General features: G+C 41.9%; 1 protein-coding gene across 1 annotated transcript in view; it reads right to left on the minus strand.

Moving 5' to 3' along the window:
* Window positions 1–25,514, minus strand: part of spata6 (spermatogenesis associated 6) — a 97,027-nt gene that overhangs the window by 35,040 nt on the left and 36,473 nt on the right. The window contains exons 7-9 of the mRNA XM_060829817.1: window positions 11,986–12,264; window positions 6,228–6,336; window positions 3,552–3,598 (exon numbers count right to left, since the gene is read on the minus strand). Coding sequence (XP_060685800.1) covers window positions 3,552–3,598; window positions 6,228–6,336; window positions 11,986–12,264 — 435 coding nt within the window. The remainder of the gene's footprint in view (window positions 1–3,551; window positions 3,599–6,227; window positions 6,337–11,985; window positions 12,265–25,514) is intronic.

Consider the following 25,514-nt stretch of genomic DNA (forward strand, 5'->3'; position numbering starts at 1 on the left):
ATTGCGAGCTATTCTGTTTCTTTCCTATCGGAATGATGTTGTGAAACTTGAAAGGGTTCAGAAAAGATTTAAAAGGATATTGCCACGGTTGAAGGATTTGAGCTATAGGGAAAGGCTGAACAGGCTGGGGCTGTTTTCTCTGGAGCATTGGAGGCTAAGGGGTGACCTTAGAGATGTTTACAGAATCATGGATAGGATGAATAGATAGTCTTTTTCCCTGGGGTGGGAGAGTCCACAACTAGAGGGCATAGGTTTAGGGTGAGAGGGGAAAGATATAAAAGAGACCTAAGGGGCAATATTTCCACACAGAGGGTGGTACGTGTATGGAATGAGCTGCCATAGGAAGTGGAAGAGGCTGGTACGTTTGCAACATTTAAAGGCATCTGGATGGGTATTTGAATAAGAAGGGTTTGGAGGGATATGGGCCAGGTGCTGGCAGGTGGGGCGAGATTGGGTTGGGATATCTGGTCGGCATGGAAAAGGTGGACCGGTGGTCTGTTTCCGTGCTGTACATCCCTATGACTCTATGACCAGTGAAGATGGGTTTGTGGTAGACAACAGAAGCAAATCCACTTTTCTCCAGCCAACGTTTACATAGAAATAATATGTATCCAAATTTTCAAATGTAAATGAGGGAAAAATTAGAGAAAAGCTTATTGGCTTTTAGAAAGTTAGAATTTCAGGAGTAGTTGAGTTAAGAGATCATTCTGCCTTTTATTAAATGACAACAAATTCTGCTCCCATCTCATTCTACATTGGCACCTACCAATCAATATCTTGAAGTTAAAATTCTCTTTAGAACATAGAACATAGAAAAATACAGCGCAGTACAGGCCCTTCGGCCCTCGATGTTGTGCCGATCCAAGCCCACCTAACCTATACTAGCCCACTTTCCTCCTTATGTCTATCAAATGCCCGTTTAAATGCCCAGAAAGAGGGAGAGACCACCACTGTTACTGGCAGGGCATTCCATGAACTCACGACTCGCTGAGTAAAGAATCTACCCCTAACATCTGTCCTATACCTACCACCCCTTAATTTAAAGCTATGCCCCCTCGTAATATCTGACTCCATACGTGGAAAAAGGTTCTCATGGTCAACCCTATCTAAACCCCTAATCATCTTGTACACCTCTATCAAGTCACCCCTAAACCTTCTTTTCTCCAATGAAAGAAGCCCCAAGTGCCTCAGCCTTTCCTCATACGATCTTCCTACCATACCAGGCAACATCCTGGTAAACCTCCTCTGCACCAGTTCCAGTGCCTCCACATCCTTCCGATAGTATGGCGACCAAAACTGCACACAATACTCCAGATGCGGCCGCACCAGAGTCTTATACAACTGCAACATGACCTCAGGGCTCCGGAACTCAATTCCTCTACCAATAAAAGCCAGTACGCCATATGCCTTCTTCACAGCACTATTTATCTGGGTGGCAACTTTCAGAGATCTGCGTACATGGATACCAAGATCCCTCTGCTCATCCACACTACCAAGTATCCGACCATTAGCCCAGTACCCCATCTTCTTGTTACTCTTACCAAAGTGAATCACTTCACACTTACCTACATTGAACTCCATTTGCCACCTTTCTGCCCAGCTCTGCAGCTTACCTATATCCCGCTGTAACCTGCCACATCCTTCCTCACTGTCAACAACTCCACCGACTTTCGTATCATCCGCAAACTTGCTCACCCAACCTTCTAGCCCCTCCTCCAGGTCATTTATAAAAATGACAAACAGCAATGGTCCCAAAACAGATCCTTGCAGAACACCGCTGGTAACTGCACTCCAAGATGAACCTTTACCATCAACTACTACCCTCTGTCTTATTCCAGCCAGCCAATTCCTAATCCAAACCTCCAACTCACCCTCAATGCCATACCTCCGTATTTTTTGCAGTAGCCTACCATGGGGAACCTTATCAAACGCCTTACTAAAATCCATATACACCACATCTACCGCTTTACCCTCTGTCCACCTCCTTAGTCACCTTCTCAAAGAATTCAATAAGGTTCGTGAGGCACGACCTGCCCTTCACAAAACCATGCTGCCTATCCTTGATCACATTATTCCTATCCAGATGTTCATAAATCCTATCCCTTACAATTCCCTCTAAGACTTTGCCCACAACAGAAGGGAGACTCACTGGCCTATAGTTACTAGGGTTATCCCTACTCCCCTTCTTGAACAAGGGAACCACATTTGCTATCCTCCAGTCTTCTGGCACTATTCCTGTAGATAACGAGAACATAAAAATCAAGGCCAATGGCTCTGCAATCTCCTCCCTTGCTTCCCAGAGAATCCTAGGATAAATGCCATCAGGCCGAGGGGACTTATCTGTTTTCGCTCTTTCCAGAATTTCCAACACCTCTTCCCTATATACCTCAAAGCCATCCATTCTAATTAATTGTGACTCAATATTCACATCGGCAACAATGTCCTGTTCCTGAGTGAATACTGACGAAAAGTATTCATTCAGAGTCTCCCCAATTTCTTCAGCCTCCACACGCAACTTCCCACTACTATCTTTGACTGGACCTATTCCTACCCTAGTCAATCTTTTATTCCTGACATACATATAGAAAGCCTTTGGGTTTTCCCTAATCCTACCAACCAAGGACTTTTCATGTCCCCTCCTTGCTGCTCTTAGATCTCTCTTTCTTGTTTTCAACATCCTCCAAGACTTTGCCTCTGCCCATTTCTGTAATTTCCCTCAGTCTTACAATCCTACAAGATATTTATGTTTACCTAATTGTGGCTTCTTAAGCATTCCAATTTTAATTGCTGTACCACTGGTGGTCATGTCTTCAGCTGCCTCCACCCTAAGCTATACAATTCCTTGCCTACACCTCTTTTCCTCGTCTTTATTCCTTGAGACCTACCTTCGAACATATCTCATCAATTTCATGGTCAACTGAGCTAACAGCTTCTAATATGGTTTGGTGCCATGTTTTGTTTTATGCTGTTGCAGTGAAGTGTCTTGGAATGTTTTATGACATTAAAGATACTTTATAACTAAGTTATTTTTGCTGACAGCTTCAGGTGTTCTTGCAGCAATTTGCACTACCTGATAACCTGCCTCTTTACTGATCCAAGTTAGAGAAAGCAGATATTACATAATTCCCCGCAAAGTTTGTCAGCGCTTTCTGACATGTTTGGTGACTTTTTGTTTGCATAATTAGCTGAAACTATGTGCTCCAGTAGTGTACAAGTGAACATAGGATCTAACAAAAGCTGAATGCTTTGATGTCCATTCAAAGCCTGATACTTAAGACAATATTGGCTTTTTAAGAGCAGTCTCAACAGAGAAATGTTTACAGTAAAACCATGGTGTTGTACTATATTCTGATTTACTATGAGAGTGTCAAATCAGAATACGCATAGAATATAAGAATTTTAGAAATTGGTGAAAGGGAAACAGTGTAACAAAAGGACTATTTTCACTATTTTGATTTGCTTGTCCTTTAAGTCAAAGAAATGCAACATCTACTACCAATTAGGTTCACAATTCTCAAGAGATACTTGGAACAATATTTAAAGCTAAATACATTTAATGAAGTCCTGCTTGGTCCATAGCTGCCACGAAGTGATGGATCTGAAAAGAATAAGATACACGAAGCATAATGACTGATCTATTAGATAATAACATAGCAATATAGATCTTCTCATTATCAGTTAATTAAGTGACGTCTGACAAAAGGTTTATCACTAATGTACAAAATGCCAGTAAAATTGCAAATTTCAAAATAAACTAAAATAATACAATATGTGGACAGCGAAGAAGGTTACCTCAGATTAAAACAGGATCATGATCAGATGGGCCAATGGGCTGAGAAGTGGCAGATGGAGTTTAATTCAGATAAATGCGAGGTGCTGCATTTTGGGAAAACAAATCTGAGCAGGACTTATACATTTAATGGTAAGGTCCTACAGAGTGTTGCTGAACAAAGAGACCTTAGAGTGCAGGTTCATAGCTCCTTGAAAGTGGAGTCACAGGTAGATAGAATAGTGAAGGAGGCTTTTGGTATGCTTTCCTTTATTGGTCAGAGTATTGAGTACAGGAGTCGGGAGGTCATGCTGCGGCTGTGCAGGACATTGGTTAGGCCACTGTTGGAATATTGCGAGCAATTTTGGTCTCCTTCCTATCGGAAAGATGTTGTGAAACTTGAAAGGGTTCAGAAAAGATTTACAAGGATGTTGCCAGGGTTGGAGGATTTGAGCTATGGAGAGAGGCTGAACAGGCTGGGGTTGTTCTCCCTGGAGCGTTGGAGGCTGAGGGATGACCTTACAGAGGTTTACAAAATCATGAGGGGCATGGATAGGATAAACAGACAAAGTCTTTTTCCAGGGGTCGGGGAGTCCAGAACTCGAAGGCATAGGTTTAGGGTGAGAGGGGAAAGATATAAAAGGAACCTAAGGGGCAACTTTTTCATGCAGAGGGTGGTACAATTGCAATATTTAAAAGGCATTTGGATGGGTAAATGAATAGGAAGGGTTTGGAGGGACATGGGCCAGGTGCTGGCAGGTGGGACTAGATTGGGTTTGAATATCTGGTCGGCATGGACGAGTTGGACCAAAGGGTCTGTTTCCATGCTTGTACATCTCTATGAGTCTATTTATTGAAGGCTGATTCCTTATTGGTGGCAGTTAGAAAATTGAGTACCTCTCTTCCCCTACTGACTTGTTAGATGGCCATTTTTTCTGGACAAACTAATATAAAACTAAAAGTAATCAAATCTGATATAATACATAAGTTTTGACTTATCACCTTTTACATATTATATATTTTACCACATAGTTATTTGGCGTTTAATCAGATTTAGGGGAATAAAGTTAAAAATAAATAAAGAGGAATGTTAATGTTAAAGGCTTCCTATTTTTTCATTAGTTTAAAATTTGACAAAAATAGATTAAAGCATTTAAGTAAATTAATTAAGTTAACCAACATATAAAATAAAGTGCAGGTGATTGGTGAGAAGTTGGTGAGTGCTTATTAAGTCTTAAGATTATTTATTTTAATTTAGTCAATAGTCTAATAAATACAGTTATCAGGATAACTCAGTTACATGACATGCATATTCCTGTTCTTTGAGGAAACCCCAGGACATTTCTTGTGTTTGATCAATTACAATTGCAGCTTGATTCGCAACGTTTAGAGCTTAAGCAGTAGCTGACACCACTGCAATGCAACATATCTGTGTGGTCATCATTTGGAGATGCCGGTGTTGGACTGGGGTATACAAAGTTAAAAATCACACAACATCGGAACACTCGAAAACTAATGCTTCCAAATAAACCTGCTGGACTGTAACCTGGTGTTGTGTGATTTTTAACTTTGTCTGTGTGGTTACCTCAAAGCTTAAGTTTGTGCATGAAGGGAAGGAATAGGTGACCACCAGACATACAAGGATGTAGTGCATCTAATTCTCTTATGAATACAAGCGATAAAGTGGTAAAGTGATAGTTCTTCAGGGGAGTATAGCCACAGTCATGCCCTTACCAGCATAAGTAGCTCAGTTAGAAGGAATGGCAGGCATTTCTACAGTTGTGTTGGATTGTATCAGGCTTTTTGAGTGTTGTTTAATACTGCTGCCTCTCAGATCAGCCACATGTGCTAAGCCAGTAGTCTTCCTCAACAAAATTCCACATGAGGGCAATGTGAGAAACAAGTTTGCGTGAAACGCAGTCAATATTAGCTGTATTCCAGAAGTAAGGAACCATGAAACATGAGCCATGTCATTCATGTAGAGCATAAGAAGCCAACCACCTCTTGATGCCTGCTGTCAAGTACAAACAAACGACATGACTAGGCACCAAAGGGAATAATGTTGTTAAGATACATTGGGTTGATTGTGTTCACTTTAGTTGTCGCTGCAATAAATAGGACCTGAATTTGCTGCAAACCTGCAATTTAGTCATGATATATTGACAGTGTATACACATATATGTAAAATTTCCTAAGTATAGTGAAAAAAGCACCTGAACAGAAAGGGACAGGGCAATGTCTGCAGCTTGCTGAATTGTCGTACAGAAAGCCAACAGACACAGTGGAATGAATGGCTTCTTTCTGTGCTGTAACCATTCGATGTTTCCATGATTCAACTATCAACCATATTTAAACTTAACTAAATTATAAAATTATCTAATTTTAACATAAATATATCAAAGTAAAAGATTTAGCAAATTAGAACACATTTATTTACCATTAGAACACTCTTATTTACCATTATAAATCCATGAACCCAGAGGTGAGTTCTTCTGAGAACTGGGTTTAGAAGTAAGAGAAGATGAAGCAATGTACAAATCATCAAGTGGCAACAACTTATGATCAACCTGAAAAATAGAAAAAACTTCAATAAAAATTAAGTAATGTATTACATTTATTCATGTTTATTTTATATATTGGAGATACCATATCTAATCTTCCAATTTGTTATACCATCAGATCATCTTAAACTATAAACAATGAAGTTTTGATGCAGCAGAACACAGTACAGAAGCACACCAACTATAAATGAACATTGCTTAGAGATGGATTATTAGTCATGATACCACAAACATTTCTTCAACAGTGCTGAGACTATCTATCTAAGTCAAACTAACCAGGAAAATAAGCTCTCATATCTCATTTGAAATACAACAGGTGCAGAATTTATTTCTACAGCACGACTGGAAGTAGCCCTACAGTAGCCTAGCACAGTTTAGCTGGCAGGCACTTTTCCCAGAGAGACCTCCCCAAAGCAACTCTATTTGGACTTCCCCAGCATGGGCAGGGAGCCTGTAATGCAGCAATACCTTAATGTCACACTATCCTTAACGGCAAGGCATGCGAATTTCACATAAGGTAATTTTTATGAACTCCTCTGATTGCAAACGTGTCTGGAAATATTGTGAATGGTTTTTGAGGTTTTATTGTTCATTTTGGGATTTGTCAAAGAAAGTAGTTATATCCAGCTAGGGAGCACAACAAAGTGGATGAGCAGTCCATATAAAGTGGCAAACATTAATGGGGCTGCGCCTCATGGTATCTACGACCTCTGACAGTCTATACCACGTATACTTTTTCTAGGACCTATCTGATAATCAGTAGTAGAGGATACACCACTATTAAACTTCACAGGAGTGGAATTATCTTAGTTAATAAGATGAATTATTGCACAATAGCACTAACTTTGTCACAATGATTGACTGTTCCGCTGACTAAATGTTAGTTAAAGATCAAATGGGTTGCACTGCTCACTCTTATTTACTACAGTCTTAGTTGAATTTATTTTTTGACCTATCTTCAATGACAGTAGTGTATTCAAGACTAAAAAATCGTGTGTAATCACACTTCACAATGAATTATGAGATACAATCTCTGAGATTTCTGGCCACCACACTGCTGACTGGGTCTTGGCTATATACCAGTTTCTTCGGTGTGTCTTTTCCAATACATATTCTCAAAGAGAAGCTGGGATAATTAGTCTTCTGCCGTACAGTAGTAAGTTATCTCTGATTGTGAAATGTAGTCAGAGATCAAAGTAGTTGCTATCAGCCAATTCACTGACCTCTTGCTCTAGTATCCTTCATCACAATTCTGGTGAATGATAGCATAGTTCTGTTCAGTGTTGAATTTCATGGAGACTTTTGTTGATTTGCTGGCCATTTCTTCTCAGTCACGTGAAAAATTTATTTTGTGCCATCATAAATAATCTCAATGGATTCTTTATTCTCTTTTGGGACCTGCCATGGTACTTAGTAGTTACCTCTTGACTGGTTGGCTGACAACAGCTTTCTTCTGGATCAGTTCTCTTGGAAATAGTGGGACCCTTCTACCCCTCTTAAGAATATTGAGACACAATCATGCATGTTACAAACTATGTAAGCATTTCCAATTGTCCGTTTTGCAGTCTGACCTGCATCAGATCTATGGTCTTGACCATTATTCTACTTACAAACATCATTCCATCTCTGCAGGCTGTAGTTTCTGCTTGTTCAGTTACGGTAACCAATCTGAACAGGATACTAACCTTGGCACTTGTATCAAGTTTACATTTAGCAGTGAAACAATTTATGTGAACTCCAAATAGTTATGATCACAAATTCCTCTATGAATGCCTCAGGCCTCTTTTCCAAAAGAGATGGCTTGACCATAATGAGCTTTTTGCTTGTATAACCTCCTTCCTTTCCTAGCTCTGTAACTGTGTCTTGTGAATTTAGTGTTTGACTTTGAGGTAATTCTGTAATGTATTTTATATAGTATCTTAAGAGTTGTTTCCTCCAAAATATCCAAACTTATGTTCTGTTTTTCTCTAAGATCCTTCTGTAACCTTGAATTTTTGTGAAAGAATTATATCTTTTTATCATTTTTTTGACAATGCTTTTTTAAAATTCTTACTGCTGCAAAGCTATTTTAAATCTGCATCATCACAATTGCTGATAGTAATCTGCTGTTCCTTAAGATTGTATTCTTACATTCACCAATTGTTTTAAATTTAATTACTGCATAGTTTGCGAGACCTAATACAGTATTCTCCTTATTTATATACAATACAGAGTTTTGAAAAAGATTGGCAAATACAACTTTGAATTGTAATTAACTGGCTATTTTTAGTTAATTATTTCTGTACTACTTACACACCCTTTTCAGAGTTTTCCCACTGGTCACTGCACCAAGCACTTCCTTCTACAGAAATTTTTAAATACAGTTATCTAGCTGTGGACTATATAAAACCTGCCTTCAAAAGCACAGTTTAATTACTTAGTATTGGTCCTTTTAAATCTTTAATTAGATTAGATTAGATTACTTACAGTGTGGAAACAGGCCCTTCGGCCCAACAAGTCCACACCGACCCGCTGAAGCGCAACCCACCCATACCCCTACATTTACCCCTTACCTAACACTACCATGCAATTTAGCATGGCCAATTCACCTGACCCGTACATCTTTGGACCATGGGAGGAAACCGGAGCAGACACGGGGAGAACGTGCAAACTCCACACAGTCGGGAATTGAACCCGGGTCTCAGGTGCTGTGAGGCAGCAGTGCTAACCACTGTGCCACCATGCCGCCCACAATTTTCTGGTCTTTTTCTTCTAAAAGAGTCTTTCACTAGATTTTTAAAAATTTGCTCTTTTCCATCTTAAATAAATGCTTCTGGAGCCTCCTTTTGCTGCCAGAGATCCTCTTTCACCAAGGTCTCTGTATGTTTTGAAGTATGGCTGATTTTCTCAGTTTTTCTAGCCCATACACTTTTCTCTCAATCTGTCACCAGTATCTTTCTTTGGAGTGGTGAACTCGCTTTATTGCTTTTCCACCGCTGCTGCAGCATCTCTCTGTAAGTAATTGTCTCAACTTCTAACTTGGTATATTCTTAAACAGTAAAGCTCTTGAAGTGGTAAAGCACTTGCATTCAAAATTTTCTTTTCTTCTCAGTCTTCTTCGGCTGAGTTGGGGGACGGGATTGAGGGCTGCTGCATGGATTTCTGTGCAGCTGCTCATCATGTGGTATGGCATTGATTGCCACTACTAGCACCTTTTGGTATTTTCAATTGCTGCAAGCCAGTGGTTTAGATGACGGATTGTTTGATATAGTTCACTATCACTAATCTTTCTTTGCCTATACTTTGATTAGGGTCTGTTTAATGATCATTAGCAGAAGATATACAACCACAGGGTCTTTGCATAACAGACACTGTTCTTACTTTACAATTTTATTTGTTTCTTGATCGCAATAAGTAAATTTCAGTGAGTCATACATAACTACTAGGACTCTTGGGGTTAAGTTGGACAGAATACATCTGCTCCTGAAGAATGTTTGTGTAGAATCCAATGTCTCGACATATTGTGTGTGAAACATCACCAGAATGTGTGAAGACTAATATAATATCAACAATAACTACTTCAGAACCATTACCTTATACATATTGGGTCTTCAGTGCAAGAGAGGAGAATACGGAAGGGAGAAGCTCTGTACCATGCTTTCTGTCAAAATGTAGTAGTAATCTTCCATTTTCCTTGACAGAGAGGCTGCCTAGCAGGACAGTCTCTGCATCCATTACTTTAATGTACATTGGTACTCTTCTGTATGCTGGCTCATTGAGATCCTCATCTGAGTTCTCTGACTTCTTTGTGACCTCGCCATTTGTCTGAACCTCTGACCTTGCTGCAGTCCATTTGAACTCACATGCTGACCTTAACTCTCCACCAGCTTCCATGGTACCAGTATCTAAGCTGGTGGTTGCAAATGAATGCCACTTTAGTGACAGGATCCCTTCACTGGTGCTATGTTGCTGCTCTCACTCTCTTACTGCTTGTGTAATGTTGGCTGGGCAGGCAGTAACTTTTGGGTGTCTGAAACCAGGAGATCAGAAGGGGAAGATTGGGTTGAGGAAATGCTGGTGGTGCAGGAAGCAAGAGATTTTGGCTCACCATGTGTTGCTGCACATCAGGGCAGATAGCAGGGTAAGGTTGAGCATAAGGTTGAAAAGGGGCTTAAGGCAGGATCATACATTATATATATATAATATATATATATATATCTCCTCAGTGAGAATGAATTACAGAAGTTGAGTGGTTACTGCCTCTAAGATACTAAAACTCATCTCCTCCATAGGATTCAAAGATGCAGGTTTCCTTGTCCTCCTTTGTTCTGCTCTTGTCTTTTATTGTATGCCATTTTCGCTTGCAAGAGAACTTATAATGTCACTGATGGTCCAGAACTGTGTTTGGGTGATGTGACTCCCTTCGCTGAATATTTATTGATGTGCAAATTTAGTAAGCAATAGGTGTAAGGTTGGGAGTAATGGTAACTATGTGAGAGTAAGGCGGCAAATCTAAATATTAAGCATGTGTCCTGATTTCTAGTAAGTGATGTTGAGTGAGTGATAGGGATGTGATGTACTGAGCAATATGACAGCTCAGTGGTGGGTTGGGTTAGGAATGTCTTGTGAAAACACATTTTCAGACTTTATTCATTATCTTGAAGGAATTCAATATCTTGTAGCACTGTTGCCGGTGCTTGGGTCAGATGATGGGACTGGCCTGGCATCTCCTTCCCTCTTCATTCTGAATGTTTTCCTCCTTGAACCAATGGATCTTCCTTTGTGCCCAGTTCCATTACTAATGTTTTCCCTGAAATAGTGTATCATTATAGGATTAGCATTGTTTGACTTCTTCCATTATCACAGTGTGGAGCTGTAAATTCAGTTTGATTGACAGTTCCAAGTGGATATAAAGAGGTTATCAAGCTTTGACATGGGAGCATGAACACAAATATTTGTTGTTATAAGTGACTGAGTACTTGCAGGGGCTCACATTTACTGAACGGTCTTTTGTCAGAGTTTTCTTAATACAGTGAAGTCAATGATAGATACTTTAAACTTTATTCAATTTCATCTCAAGATGGTTCCTAAGATCTCCCATAGTGGATACTGGGTGAGTTGGCAAGGAGGAAATAAGGGCAAAGGGTGATGAAGAGGGGTGAAAAGTTGATATAAGGAGTCTGTGGGAGGTGAAAGCTTGAGGCCCTAATTGTTTTTATTAGGAACATAAGAATAGGAATAGGTCATTAGCCCATTGAGCCTGTTTTGCCATTTAATAGGATCATGGCTGATCTGTGGCCTACTTCCATATACCTGCCTTTGGCCCATATTCCTTAATAATGTTGCTTATCAAAAAATTATCTATTGCACATTTAAAACTAACAACTGACCTGGCACCACCTGCCATCTGTGGAACAGAGTTCCAAATTTCTATTACTCTTTATGTATAGAAATGCTTCCTAACATCTCTCAGAATGGTCTAGCTCTAATTCTCAGATTCTGTAACTGGTAAGAAAATCAGGAAGGCTGTCAAAAACAAAAATGCCGACACTGCAGTTATAGCTCTCTGAAGAGTAACAAGTACAATGTCATCCCCATATAGTTTTGATATTACAGGCCAATGACCTCTTACCAGACTTACTGTTCACTGAAATGAACACCCTTCTAAACACGTACATGTCTAATTACAAATGGAGGTTTGCTATCTGTTTCTTTTTTAAATTGATAAGGTCCCAGGTTCAGATGTGCGAGTCTCTGATTGGCATCCTCTGAGAGCGCTGCCATCCGTCTTTTGGTATATGGTGATAGAGACCTTGTCTGGGATGCTATTGTGGGCTGCTTGTAGCTGTTATCTTTGCTGAACTCCTTGGGGCAAGGGGAAGGTTTTCTCTTTGATAATTGTGTCATGGATTTCCTCAATGGGGAGGACTGTAGTTCCAATGTCACATTATCCTCCTAAACAAAAAAGTTATAAAAACATTTGCTTTCACAATGACTTTAATAAATCAATCAAAAAGAACTTCACAAACTACTATTAAGTATAATAAACCTCATAACAATCCTTATAAAAGTAATCATCTTTAATAAGAGAGGAATATTTTAGAACACATCCATTTTAGACATTCACATGAACGTCAAATCATATTATAGAAGCAAGGAAAATCTGATTTTAGATAGCAATGATTTTCATCCTTCAGACTAAGCAAAGCACGAAAAATTGTTAATTGCATTTGAAAGGAATCGCTGCATACTTTGATAGTAACAGTACAGCCATGGAAAAATTAAAAACTTCTGTATTTCACATTTTAGAAACTTAATTGAAATCCACTTTAACAAAAATAATATCACACTTAACAGGATATGTTGCAAAATATTGCTCAATCAGTGCTCACAGTCACTCATATTTTGTTCAGCACTCTGCCCAATAGTAGTGTACTTCCAAAACCATCGCCAGAGATTTTGTTCATGCTACTTCAACGGTGATTACAAGATTGAAAGCACAAGTAGACAATAATCTTTGTGTTTGCAGAGTAGTAGATATGGTTATGAACAGCTCTCTATACTTGAGAACATCAAACAACGGTCTACAGTATTAGAAGCCATTCTTTATAAACTTCATTGATTTCAATAAAGTTTACCATAGCACCCTTTAGTAATCATTCTGTTACATCACAAAGCAACACGACATCTTCGAGTGTAACAACTTCAAAGCTTTATACCATAACTCTTTGTTTTGGAAGGACAGATCTGGTCAATTTCTACATTGTCAGGTAGTTGCCAGTATTGTGACTATAGTGGAACAGTTCAGCTAGAGGTGCAGTTAATGCTTGAGCACAGGGCTTCACATAAACATTGTTGGGTCCTGACTCAGCTGGAAGTGATGCAGAGTAAATCAATTTGGATTAAAACTGAATCCACTTTTCAGGATACAGGAAAAGGTAGAAAAGGATCAACCACCCAAGGGTATTGGTTGAAGAAAGCTGAATATGATTCAGCCTAGTGTTTTGCATTCTCTTTCTAGATTCTGTCACTGTGGATATTGAAATTCATGAAGGCTAACTTGTTGCTCAACTGCCAATCAACATTCATAGTTACAGAGCTTTTTCATGAACTGTTGGTTTTGGGATTACTTACCTCTGTTGACATGTGTGCTGTTTTCCCTGTTCCACATGTTTATAGTCTTATGTTGTAGGCCTATCAGCATGCCACCTTATTTCTACATCTTATTTTTGGCTTACTCTTTTGCACCTGTCTTGGAAATTTAATCGTCTCGACTCAATGCTAGCAAGAGCAAAGAAAACGTTTATTTTTGACATCTGCAAAGGGACCCAATACACTGGTAAGACGCCTCATATAAGGGGCATCTGATAGCTTTCACATATTCCCTTGATACTATAATTTGCTTCTTCTTATCAACACCTCAAGGTCAGGGGCCTGGAATATTTGAGTTCCTTTCCATAAATGGAGTTGTTTTTCTCATTCCTTGACTGTTGATATGGTAGTTTTAACTGGCCTTGTAAATCTGCTGTTAGGTCGGTTTGCCTTTACAATTTTTTTCTGCAATACAACCTCTAGTTTCAGTCAAGCTCTTACTTCTTTGTTTCCCTATGCTTTCATAGATTTCCCAAAAATGTTAAATTTCCATTACAACACCCTCCATTGAACTGAGGTTGGTCATCTAGTATGAAGGCATTAGCAGACGAGAGTTAAGTTGAGAGACAAGAAGTTGAACATTATGTTTTATTGTCAGTGTCAGTTCATTTAGTTTCTTGGAGGGTTTCTTGCTGCAAGACCTAGTGACAGTTCTCACCATTTCTTATCAAATTCACATTTCTTATCAAATACCCTCCCACTGTGGTGCGCATTCTGCTTGATTGTAACCTCATTTTACCATGCTCTGGAATAACTTGCCATTCACACTTCCAAAAGCCTGGGCACTCATATCTGATGTGTTCAGTCCTCAACTGCCGGGTATGCCATCTGCATGATCTCAGTGTTAAAAATCTATTCTGTTCCTTCCTGGAAGCTTCTCCAACACTGAATTAAACTGACAGGTCTATAACTGCTGCAATTATTTTTATAACCTTTCTGGAACAACACCATAATGTTTACAATTCTCCAGTCTTCAGGCATCAACACCAACTCCAGGGAAGACTGAAAGATTATGGTTAGTGCCCCTGAAATTCCTACCTTCACCTCCTTCAAAATCCTTGGGTGCATCTCATCTGGACCAGTGCATTTCTGGTGACATGACTTAGAGATCACACCTGTAACTCAGTTGACAGAATTATTCGCATTGAAGCATAAAGTGTCCTGGCCGCATCCTTTCAATGCTAGTGGTTAGTGCAACTGCCAGCACAGGTCTGTATTCCCTAAGCATCTTGGAAGTAGATCAGGGAGGTGTCTTGAGTATCTTGAATGGTTTGGTGGGATTTCAATGTCTATGAATGAGCACTGTAGGCAGCAAGTGACCAAAAATCATATCCTGAGCAATATGGAAGCTCTTTGCAGTTGACTGTGAGCCAACGTTGCCTTGGATTCCCTCATGAGAATTTGCAGAATTGCAGCAAAACTGTTTCTGACATTGAGATAGGTCTTGGCAAACTTTGCCAAGACTTTGAGATTCAGTCTCATTTCTTTCTATGGCCTGCGTCGTTCAAGCCACTATAAAATTCTGTCTAAACATACAGATTCTGTCTGTTTGCAATTCTAATGATGGTAGTCCATCACAGTACCTTGTGGTCATACAGCTTTAAGCTGAGAGATCTGTTCTGAATCTATCCCTTGTTGCATGGTGATATTACTATGTGACAAAACAGAGGATTCCAATCAATGTGAAGACTAGATTTAGTCTCCACAGAACTGGTTATCAGTCCTAATAATATTGCCAAGGCCAGATGCACCAAAATGGGTAGCCAGGACGTTGTCAAGTCAGCTATTCCCTCATGCTGATTTTCTCACCAGATGCCACAAAGCTAAAATGGCACCTCCCCCTCAGAACTATTTAATCTGGTGGGTGGGAGTACCAATGATCCAATCCTGGTTATGAATGATGAATTCCCTCACCTGGCTCACATTCACTTGTTATGCTTATGTGCTTTGTTGAAAAGAATGGCGCTGGAAATGCACAACAAGTCAAGCGGCATCCGTTGATGTTTCGGGCATAAACCCTTCACTCCTCAGATGCTGCCAGACCTGCTGTTTCTCCAGCGCCACACTTTTCGACTTTGACTCTCCAGCACCTGCAGTCCTCACTTTCTCCTAGATGCTCAGTGCTTTGTCTAAGTCGTGTTAAGTTGGGGCAGAGGTGGAAATCAACAGAAGTTTTCTTTGATAATAAAGAAAGAAACTGCTGGAGAAACTCAGCATCAACGTGTGGATACAGAAACATAGTTAATTTTTCAGATGGTGAGCAAAAAACAAAGGCAGTGCCAGTCATGGTAAAGGAGAAATAAGAGATGTAAAGTGGATATAAATTAAGGTGAGAAAAGGAGAAAAATGTGTCTGCTTTATTGTCAGCAAAGTCAACAAAATATGAAGAAGATATGGTGGTGAGGAAATGTAAGAAAACTGGAGGACAGAGGCCATACTTTGAAGTTGTGGAACTCGACTGTGTACTAGAATCTGTAAAGTAAACATGAAGGATGCCCAGAACTCGTGGCTGCTCACTGGCTCATTGGTTAGCACGACTATGCCAGGAACCCAGATTCGATTTGATTCTAGCCTCGGGCAATGTGTGGCATTTGCACATTCTCCCCATGTTTGCGTGGGTTTCATCTGGGTGTTTTGGTTTCGTCCCATAGTCCAAAGATGTGCAGGTTAGATGGATTGACCATGGGAAATGCAGGGTTACAGGAATGGGGTAGAAAGTATGTCGGTCTGGGTTGGAGGACTTGATGGGTCAAATGACCTGCATCCTCATTATAGGGGTTCTGTCCTATGATGATTCTATGGCTAATCCACAAATCTTGTTGTCAGTTTCTACACTTAATGGAAATACAGTACAGGTGCAGATTACAGATGTCCTGGCCATTGTACCAAACTGCCATCCACTGCAGCAGGACCTGCCCCGAATTGGTGACCATCCTATTTTTGTGGGCATCAAGGTTACAAGTGCCATGAATTTTTATGGTTCACTTCTAGGAGCGATGGGGACCTACGGAACTTCTCTGAACCATCCAATCACAAAGGTATTTTGATTGCTACTTAGATTATGTTCTCCAAATTGTTCCATTTATATCCTCCCCCCCAGACAAGCAGCCCAGGCAGTGGCTCCATCAACACTGGCTTCCCCGAGATGCAGGGTGAAAAGACTGTATTTATGTTGCTTTGCAAGAGCCCTATCACCAACTACACAGTTCTTTAATAGAAAAGGCTTCAACTCCATCAATGTTCAAATAACATGTGACCATTAATCTTGAACTTTGGAGGTCAGCAGCACATATCCAAGGAGCTGCCGTGATGCATATATACTAGAGAACCGATAGGTTCTTGCTTCCTTCCAAGGTTTTTGGGTATGGCTAAGGAGATAAAGTGTTGCCACTTCAAAACATACCTTATGACAACATTACAAAACCCCAGACTGAGATCAACAAAGATACAAGGCAGCTCGTGTTTCGAACAGGACAATGGTGCAGCAGTCTAGGCCTCCTTAACATGAGATTTTAATAGCTGGACTGCTCAAGTTGCGTTGCAGTGTAGCCTAGAAAATGTATGCTACATTACTGTGGCATGCTGTGCTCTTTGCAACTTGAGCCAAAGTGCAATGTCTGACATGAGGAGGACATGTGGGATTGACAGCAATCTTCTGAGAATGAGGATGAGGATGACATTAGGGCACTGAGTGGAAAGATAATCCAAGACAGTTTAATACAGCATCCATAGTCCATTACAAGAAACCAGAGGAAATCTAAATTATACTTAGTATTAGGATGCATAAACTGGTTTTGGATTTTCTTTAATTGTGCATATTTGTTATATGACAGCAGACTCGGGTCAGTGCAAAGTATTGGTGTAGTCTTAGTTATTTTAGCAGTCCATGAACATCTATGCTGCTGGATAAACATTGTCTTATCCTTAAAATTGTATGTTTGGTAACTTGAGATGATTACACTTCCAAGTATATACATTTTGCAGGTCTTATTCACCAAAAGGGAGAAAGCAGCAATTTAGGCACAACACAACACAATGCTAATGTTATGTAGGTTTTACAGCTTCACTCATCAGGTGAGATCAGATGTTGTGCAGCAATCTCTACTGATCATAGCCGATTGACAGGAATCCTGAGACAACTCTTTTTAAATCTTCTACTATTGGCTAACCTACAGCATTTCAGAGTTTGCATAATCCGCTACATTGAACTGAAATATGTGAGCATTTTATTGGACAGAATATAACCTGAGAGGCAGCACTTATGCAGCTTCTCTTGGTACACCAATGTGACATGAGGAAGAGTGAATACATTGAATATTTCCCAAACTTGAAAGGTAGTGTCCTCTCTTTAAAAGCTGATAGATGGAATGAACCTTATATTCAGAGATGTGTGGAATCATCACGGATTTCATACTCCCACTCACAAAACTGGTGTAAGTGTGGATGCTGTGTGCAAGCCAAGCACTAGTGCAATCCCCACATATTGCTTTTAGCCTCAGTGTTGTTCACATTAAAGTGCAATATCTTGCGCTACAGTCATGGAGATCACAGTTCAAGAATCTGTAATCCCTGACTGTATTCACAATCAAGAATTCAGTTCCTCATGAGAGATCAGAAATGTTTAGCTATTACAGCTTTTTTCAGCCTTGGTGTGGCTGAAGAAGTTGCTCATCTCTGAAATGGGTGCAAATTCACCAGATTCCACAGCAAGACACCAGACTAATGATCTTAAGTATGCAAGTGCATACATATTTATGAACGTGCAATAAACTTGATAATGATTTGTAACTCATATCATAAATGTGCCCTCAGTAAGTTAATTTCTTCCTTTGCCTCCCATTACATTTAAGCACAATTCCGAAGTCTGAAGCTGTGTGAGGATGCTCTATAGTTGGTGTTGTTAACCTCGAAGATTTGTCAGTTATTGTCAGGGCATTTGGGCCCAGAGAGTCAAGGCTGCTGACAGTGTCAATTCCAAATCAATCTCCTCGGCTTGGATTTCTGCAGGCTTTAGCATCACAGGCAGGGGGAAGCAGAAGTGGAGGAGCTGGGCATTTCTGGAGTGTCTTGAGAGGAAACCGCTTGGTGGGGATAAGGGAACTACATGTGGCCCCTCCTTTCTACAGATTCCTGCTGGCTGCACCGGGCTCCCTGAGAGATTGGGGCACCTAGAGGGAGGTCTGGTTTCCTCGAACTGTTTTGCCTTGTCGTTGATCCAGAGCACCTCCAGTAACAGCTATGGAGTGCAGTTCCATGCACACATCTGACAGATGCACAGTGTGCTGGACCTGGATCTCTAAGGCTGTAGCCAACTTGTCTGTGGAGGCAGCCAGATGCATGTACGTTGAAGGCAGAACAGTAATTATAACATTGGTGGTCTCCTTCATCCTTCCATCCAGTTTACTGACTGCTTCAGACAAATCAACCAGCTGTCCCTATACTTGTTTGTGTATTTTAATGAAGTCATTAATAGCTGAGACCATGAGATTGTCTTTTGCCTAGGACTGAGAAGGTTCATTGCCTATAGTGGACCTCTCAGTGCTAGAGACTTGGGCCATTTTCCTTCACCCAGCTGAGGAGAGGTGCTCATCAGATTGTGCTCCTAAGTCTCATTTAGATAGACTACCCATCAATGTGAAAGTCTCTGAGCTAATGGAGGTGAATCATACAATCATAGAATTCCTACAGTGTGGAAACAGCCCTTTGGCTCAACAGGTCTACACCAATCCTCCGAAGAGTAACCCACTCAGACCCATTCTCGTACCCTATTACTTGACATTTACCCCTGACTAACGCACCTAACCTACTCGTCCCTGAACACTATGGGCAATTTAGTATGGCCAATTCACCTAACCTGGATCTTTGGACTGTGGGAGGAAACCGGAGCACCCGGAAGAAACCCACGCAGACACTGGGAAAATGTATAAACTCCACACAATCACCTAGAACTGGAATTGAGCCCGGGTCCCTGGCGCTGTGAGGCAGCATGCTAACCACTATGCCACCATGCTGCCCTAGGTGTAGGTGAAAGCCTTGCTGGTGCACTCTCTAAGTTGAGTGGCTTCTTCCTTAAAAGGTGTCTGCAACACTGGCCTCTTCAGGGCAAAGATTCACTGGGTGCCATTATGGTTCTGCATAAGAGATGAAAGGGAGTCAGCTGTGAAAGAGTGATAAAACTGTGGGCAGTTTAATAATGAGTCAACCTTGATAATGGGAGATCAATGCACCATAGCACCATGAGATTACCATGTTGGTTGTCCATGAAGGTCACAGCATTCCTAATTAGCAATCACAGGTTTCTCATCCAAATCCAAAATCTTTTCATTATATGGCAAAAGGAGCCTAATTCCTACTATTGGTCTTTGTCTTCTTGACCCTACAATGAGATAAAAGGAGGGATTGAGTCTGATGGAAGTGATGGGAGAACTGTAAATCATGATCTGATCTTACCAACAGATTAGATGGTAAGATGCTCCTTGTGAGTGAGTAGGAAGTAGAGAGAGCAGCAAGATTGGGAGAATGAAGTGATTAAGAGCTATGGAGGGGTCATGACGCATGCAATAGTGAAAGATGCAATCCAAGAATCTAAGTAAAAGTTGTGTACAATGCAGGATTAGAATGAGTAGTGGCCCAATGAGCATGAGGTAGCAGAGAGAACATAATTGTGCTTATCCTTGCTGAGCACAGGAGGAGACGTCTTCCTGTATCGCTGTGCAGTGAACAGGAAGATGTATCACTGAGGAGGAGGGGAGGGGGGAGAGAGGAGAGAGGAAAAACCTGATTCCTGAACTGGCTGAATTATTTAGACAGTTTGTTAACTGGCATTCCTTTTAGTGAGAACTGATTGCTAAACTCCTGATGCACATAATGTGTTTCAGGTGTTGCTCATTTCTCATTAGGGGATTGTTGTTTCATTGCCTGGTTACAGCCTGTATGTTACTCTTTTCTCTTTTTGAGAAAAGGACAATGTTAATTTTATGGTAGGGCTTAACCCTTGGACTAGTTTTCTTTGTTTTTTGTATGTGTCTTCACTTTTTATTGGTGTTTTGACTGAGCCTTGTGGAAGACATATATTTCACCAGAAGAGCTGCCCTGTGGGGAGGCCTCAGAGGATTGAACACCTGTGTGTACGCTGGGAGGTGAGCAGTTGCTGTATCCTGGAGTCTGGCAGCAGACCTTTCCTTCAGGAGTGGATCAAACCCCTATGAGTTAACTGCACCTGTACTATGTTCCTGTGAATGGGCCTGGTTTTCCAAGGCTGGGCCAGGACTCAATGGAGACTGAACAACTGTGTGCTGTGGGATGTGCATTTGCTGCCTTCAGGAGTGGACTCTGCTCATGTTTTGGACAGGTGACAACATACATTGTACACTGGAGTGGACTCTTCCTAGAAATGGATTCTATATTTTGAAGACTGTATAGATTTGGACTGTGTACCAAAAGACTTTTTTTTGGCAACTAACTGAACTGTGGTGTTTCCTGGGTCTATCACCTGCATTGTCTTGTGTGTCCCTGGGTCTGGCAGGCCTTGTTGTGAGCTGGGAGGCTTGTGCGTCGTCCTGAAAGCTTTCCCCCTGAGAGCCGGAGGGTAGGTAGGCCATCCTGTGAACCTGAAGGTTGGTAGGCTGTCCTGAAAACTGAAGGGTGGGTAGGCCACTCTGATGCCAGTCGCCCTGAGAGCCAGATGGTGGGTAGGCTGTTCTGAACGCTGTCATCCTGACAAGGGGTAATTGGGATGAGCTGTCCTGGAGGTGGTTGAAAGGTGTCAGAGCAGCCGAGAGCCAGAAGGCGTGTAGGGGCAAGCTGAGATCCGGAAGGCTTGTGGATTACCCTACATGCTGTTGTCCCAAGGAAGGGGATGGACTGTCCTTGAGGTGGTTCAAAGGTGCGCCAGGATAGCCCACTGGTCGGAGGTGCAACGGGGTGGGGGAGAGCCCAATGGTACGTAGGGGTAGACCAAGAGCCAGAAGGTGAGTAGCCGTCCTCAGCACTCACCCCGGGCAGGTACCGGGGTGGGCTGCCCCAGAGGTGGTCGAAAGGAGTCAAGGTGGACTGAGAACTGGAAGGGGCAGGGGCTTGCTGGGTCTGTATTGTCTGTACTTTTGTATGTAACAGTATTGTCTAATGTACAACTGTCATTGTTGTCTCTTTTTATATTTTTGTGAAACTGGGATTTGAGGTTTGTCCTCATGTCCCTGTAAAATGTTTGAATGGTAGGGTTTGGAGCCTGGCTTTGCTGCTCCTCTCCCTTGTAAAATTGCTGTTCCTTGTATGCAGCTGTAAATGTAACTGTTTGTAGTAAACTTTTTAAATTTGTTTAATTAAATAAATATATAACTAGAAGATTAGAAGCTCCTTATTTGAAGGGACTGACTCTGTGCTGGCTGGTACTACAGTCAGTATGTTACTGTTGGTTTCAGCTTCTTTTTTGGGAGGGGGAAACCTGATTACTGAACTAGCTGAATTATTTAGCCAGTTCAGTAAACTCCCATTCCTCATAGTGAGGAGTGATTTGTTAAACTCCTGGTGCACATAATGTGTTTCAGGTGAAACTCAGTTCTCATTAGGGGATTGTTGTTTCACTGGCTGGTTACAGCCTATGTGTTACTCTTTTCTCTCCTTTGTCCTTTTCTCAAAAGTAAAAAAAAATGTGGATTTTATGGTCGGGCTTAGTCCTTGGACTCTAGTTTTCTTTTTCGTTGTATGTATCCTCACTGTTTTTGGTGTTTGGACTGAGCCCATGTGGAAGACATACATTTTTACCAGAGGAGCTGTTCCTGGGGGGACTGGGCCTCTGAAGATTACATACCTGTGTGTGCTGGGAGGTGAGCACTTGCTGCATCCTGGAGTTTTGGAGAAGATCTTGCTTTCAGGAGTGGACTAAACCCCTGTGAGTTAACTGCACCTGCACTATGGGCCTGGTTTTCAAAGACTGGGCCAGGACACGATGAAGACTGAACAACTGTGTGCTGTGGGATGGGCATTTGCTGCCTTCAGGAGTGGACTCTGCCCTTGGTTGCAGACTCTTTTTAGCAATGGACTCTGCAGTTTGGAGTGGACTCTATTTCTGACAATGCACATTGTATACTGGAGTGGACTCTTCCTAGAAATGGATTCTACATCTTGAAGACTGCATAGATTTGGACTGAGTGTACCAGAAAGGGCTTTTTGTTTTGGTAATTAACTGTATTGTGGTGTTTGGGTCTATCACCTGCACTGTTTTGTGTCCCTGGGTCCAGCAGGCCTTGCTGGGAGGCTTATGGGTCATCCTGAAAGCTGTCAGCCGGAGGGCGGGTAGGCCATCCTGTGAACCTGAAGGTTGGCAGGCTGTCCTGAAAGCCTAGGGGGTGGGTAGGCCACCCTGATGCCAGTCGCCTCAAGAGCTAGATGGTGGGTAGGTCATTGAGCACTGTCATCCTGAGAAGGGGTAATCAGGACAGGCTGTCCTAGAGGTGGTCGAAAGATGTGTCAGAGCAGCCAAGCACCAGAAGGTGAGTAGGGGCAGGCTGAGATCTGGAAGGCTTGTGGGCGACTCTGCACGCTGTCATGCCAAGGAAGGGGATGGGCTGGCCTAGAGGTGGCCGGAAGGTGTGCCAGGATAGCCCACGGGCCAGATGGCGCATCGAGGTAGGTGAAATCAATGGTACGTAGGGGCAGCCAGAGCGAGAAGGCAGGTAGCCGTCCTCAGTGCTGTCACCCTGGGCAGGTACCGGGGCGGGCTGTCCTTGAAAGATTTCGAGGTGGACCGAGAACTGGAAGGGGCATGGGGTGGACAGAGCCAGAAGGTGGGTAGGAACGGGTTGCCTTAGAGTGGCTGGAAGGTGGGAGGGACAGGGGCTTGCTGGGTCTGTGTTGTATGCACTGTTTATAAAGCTAATCCAGTTACATGTACAAATGTCGCTGTCTTATATATGTGGAACTGGGATTTGGGGTTTGTCCTCCATCTCCCTGTAAACTGGTTGAACGGTAGGGTTTGGGACCTGGCTTTGCTGCTCCTCTCCCTTGTAAAATTGCTGTTGTATACAGCTGTAAATGTTAATTTTTTTTGTAAACTATTTTGTAATTTGTTTAATAAAATATTTATAACTAGATGATTTTCATTTGAGGGGACTGACTTTCAGTTGGCTGGCTAGAGCCAGTATACTGTGCACAAATAAATAAAGGATGACTTGGTGGCAGGATACAGGTCTCTGTGCAGTTATTTCAAGAGTGATAGGAGAAAACAGGATGATGTTCCTGAAGAACATTTGCTTGCACCCAAGCTTATTTGGACAGCATTGGTTGAGAAAGATTCACTTAAATTGACTCAACATTTCTTGAGCAGAAAATGGCTGCCTCAGTGAAGTCGGAGTGAAATACCCAGGATTACTTCAGGAAGGGCTAGGGACTATCAAAGGGGCCAAAGCCACTTAAGTGTAGACCAGGAAGCGATTCTGAGATTTTGCAAGGCCTGCCCAGTACCATTTACCTTAATGGTAAGGCTGGAGTGTGAAGGAATCGTCAAACCAGTGCAGTTTGCAGAATGGGCAACATCAGTCGCACTGGTCATGAAGCCTGACAGCTCAGTTCACCTTTGTGGGGATTTTAAAGAAACAGTAAACCTCTTCTCGCAGCTGGATAAATACCTGATCCCTCGCATAGGGGACTTAGATACAAAGTTTACAAAGTGGGACATAAGCCACGTTTACCTGAAATTACGGCTGAATGAGCAGTCCTAGATATGCCACAATTAATACCCATAAGAGTTTACATCAATATACAGCACTGTCATTTGGGGTATCATCAACCTGTGTCCTTTTCCAGTGGACCATGGAGAGGATTTTACAAGGGCTAGCCCAGGTTGCCATTAATCTGGATGACATACTAATAACAGGGAAGGCCAATAAAGAGCATGTGGGGAACTTGGACGTAGAGCTTAAATCTTTCTCCCAGGCAGGCATACCCCTTCAAAGGGAAAAATATGTGTTTCCCCCAGGCTTTGTGACCTACTTGGGTTAGGAGCTGACAAAACTGGGTTATACTGTTGGAAGACAGAGTGAAGGCAATTAAAGGACCCCCTGCTTCCACCGCAGCATAAGTCTTCCCTTGGGTTAGTGAATTATTACAGAAAATTCATTCGTAATCTGGCCTCCATCTTGTTACCCTTACACCTGAAAGTGAAAAAAGGTTAGCCTTGGAAATGGTCACGTAGCCTTTAGGGAAGTGAAAGAGCAGCTATTGTTATCTAAAGTATTGGCCCACTATGCTCAGAAGCAAGAGGTAGCGTTGACATGCAAAGCCTCCTCATGTGGTACCGAGGTAGTATTGGACCACTGGTAGCCTAACAGAGAGGAATGCCCAATAGTGTGTGCTTCCTAGACTTTGATTGATGCTGAATGCAAATATGTCCAGATCGAGAAGGAAGGTTTGGCAGCCATCTTTGATGTGAGCAAGTCCCATCAGTACCTTTATAGATAGAAATTTGTCATAGTAATAGGCACAAACACCTGCTAGGCTACTGAAGGAAGCAATGTGACCCATAGCTTCTGATGGAATTCAGTGTTAGTCCCTTATTCTCAGCATGTACAGTTAGAACACGGAACAGGAAGCCAAGTGGCTAATGTGGATGCCTTGAACCACTGGCTTGAACCACTGGCAGATACTCCACTGGTGGTGCCCTCCCTGGAACATTTTTTCTGGTTTTAAACTTCCTGGAAACCCTGTTGACAATATTTGCCTGTGGATGCAAAAATATCCTGTCCTAGTGATACTAAAACAGCAGGTGGTAATGGAGAAAAGAGTTGGGCCATTGCGACCAGGATTGAAACCTTTCTGAACCCAGCGAGACCAGATCAACCTACAGGACAGCATATTACTATGGGGAGCAAGGGTGCTTGTCCAAAGTAAAGGTCACTGCTAGATACTGGCTAAACTCCACCAGGGTCATCCAGGGGTTTCCAAGATGAAGATGCCAGCAAGAAGTCATGTCTGGTGGCTGGGGTTGGATGCTGACACAACTGCCTTGGTGGGGTAATGCCCAGAGTGCCAACAGGGACAAAAATTGCCACCAGTGG

Source organism: Hemiscyllium ocellatum, chromosome 9, assembly GCF_020745735.1.
Source record: "Hemiscyllium ocellatum isolate sHemOce1 chromosome 9, sHemOce1.pat.X.cur, whole genome shotgun sequence".
Classification (NCBI taxonomy): Eukaryota; Metazoa; Chordata; class Chondrichthyes; order Orectolobiformes; family Hemiscylliidae; genus Hemiscyllium; species Hemiscyllium ocellatum.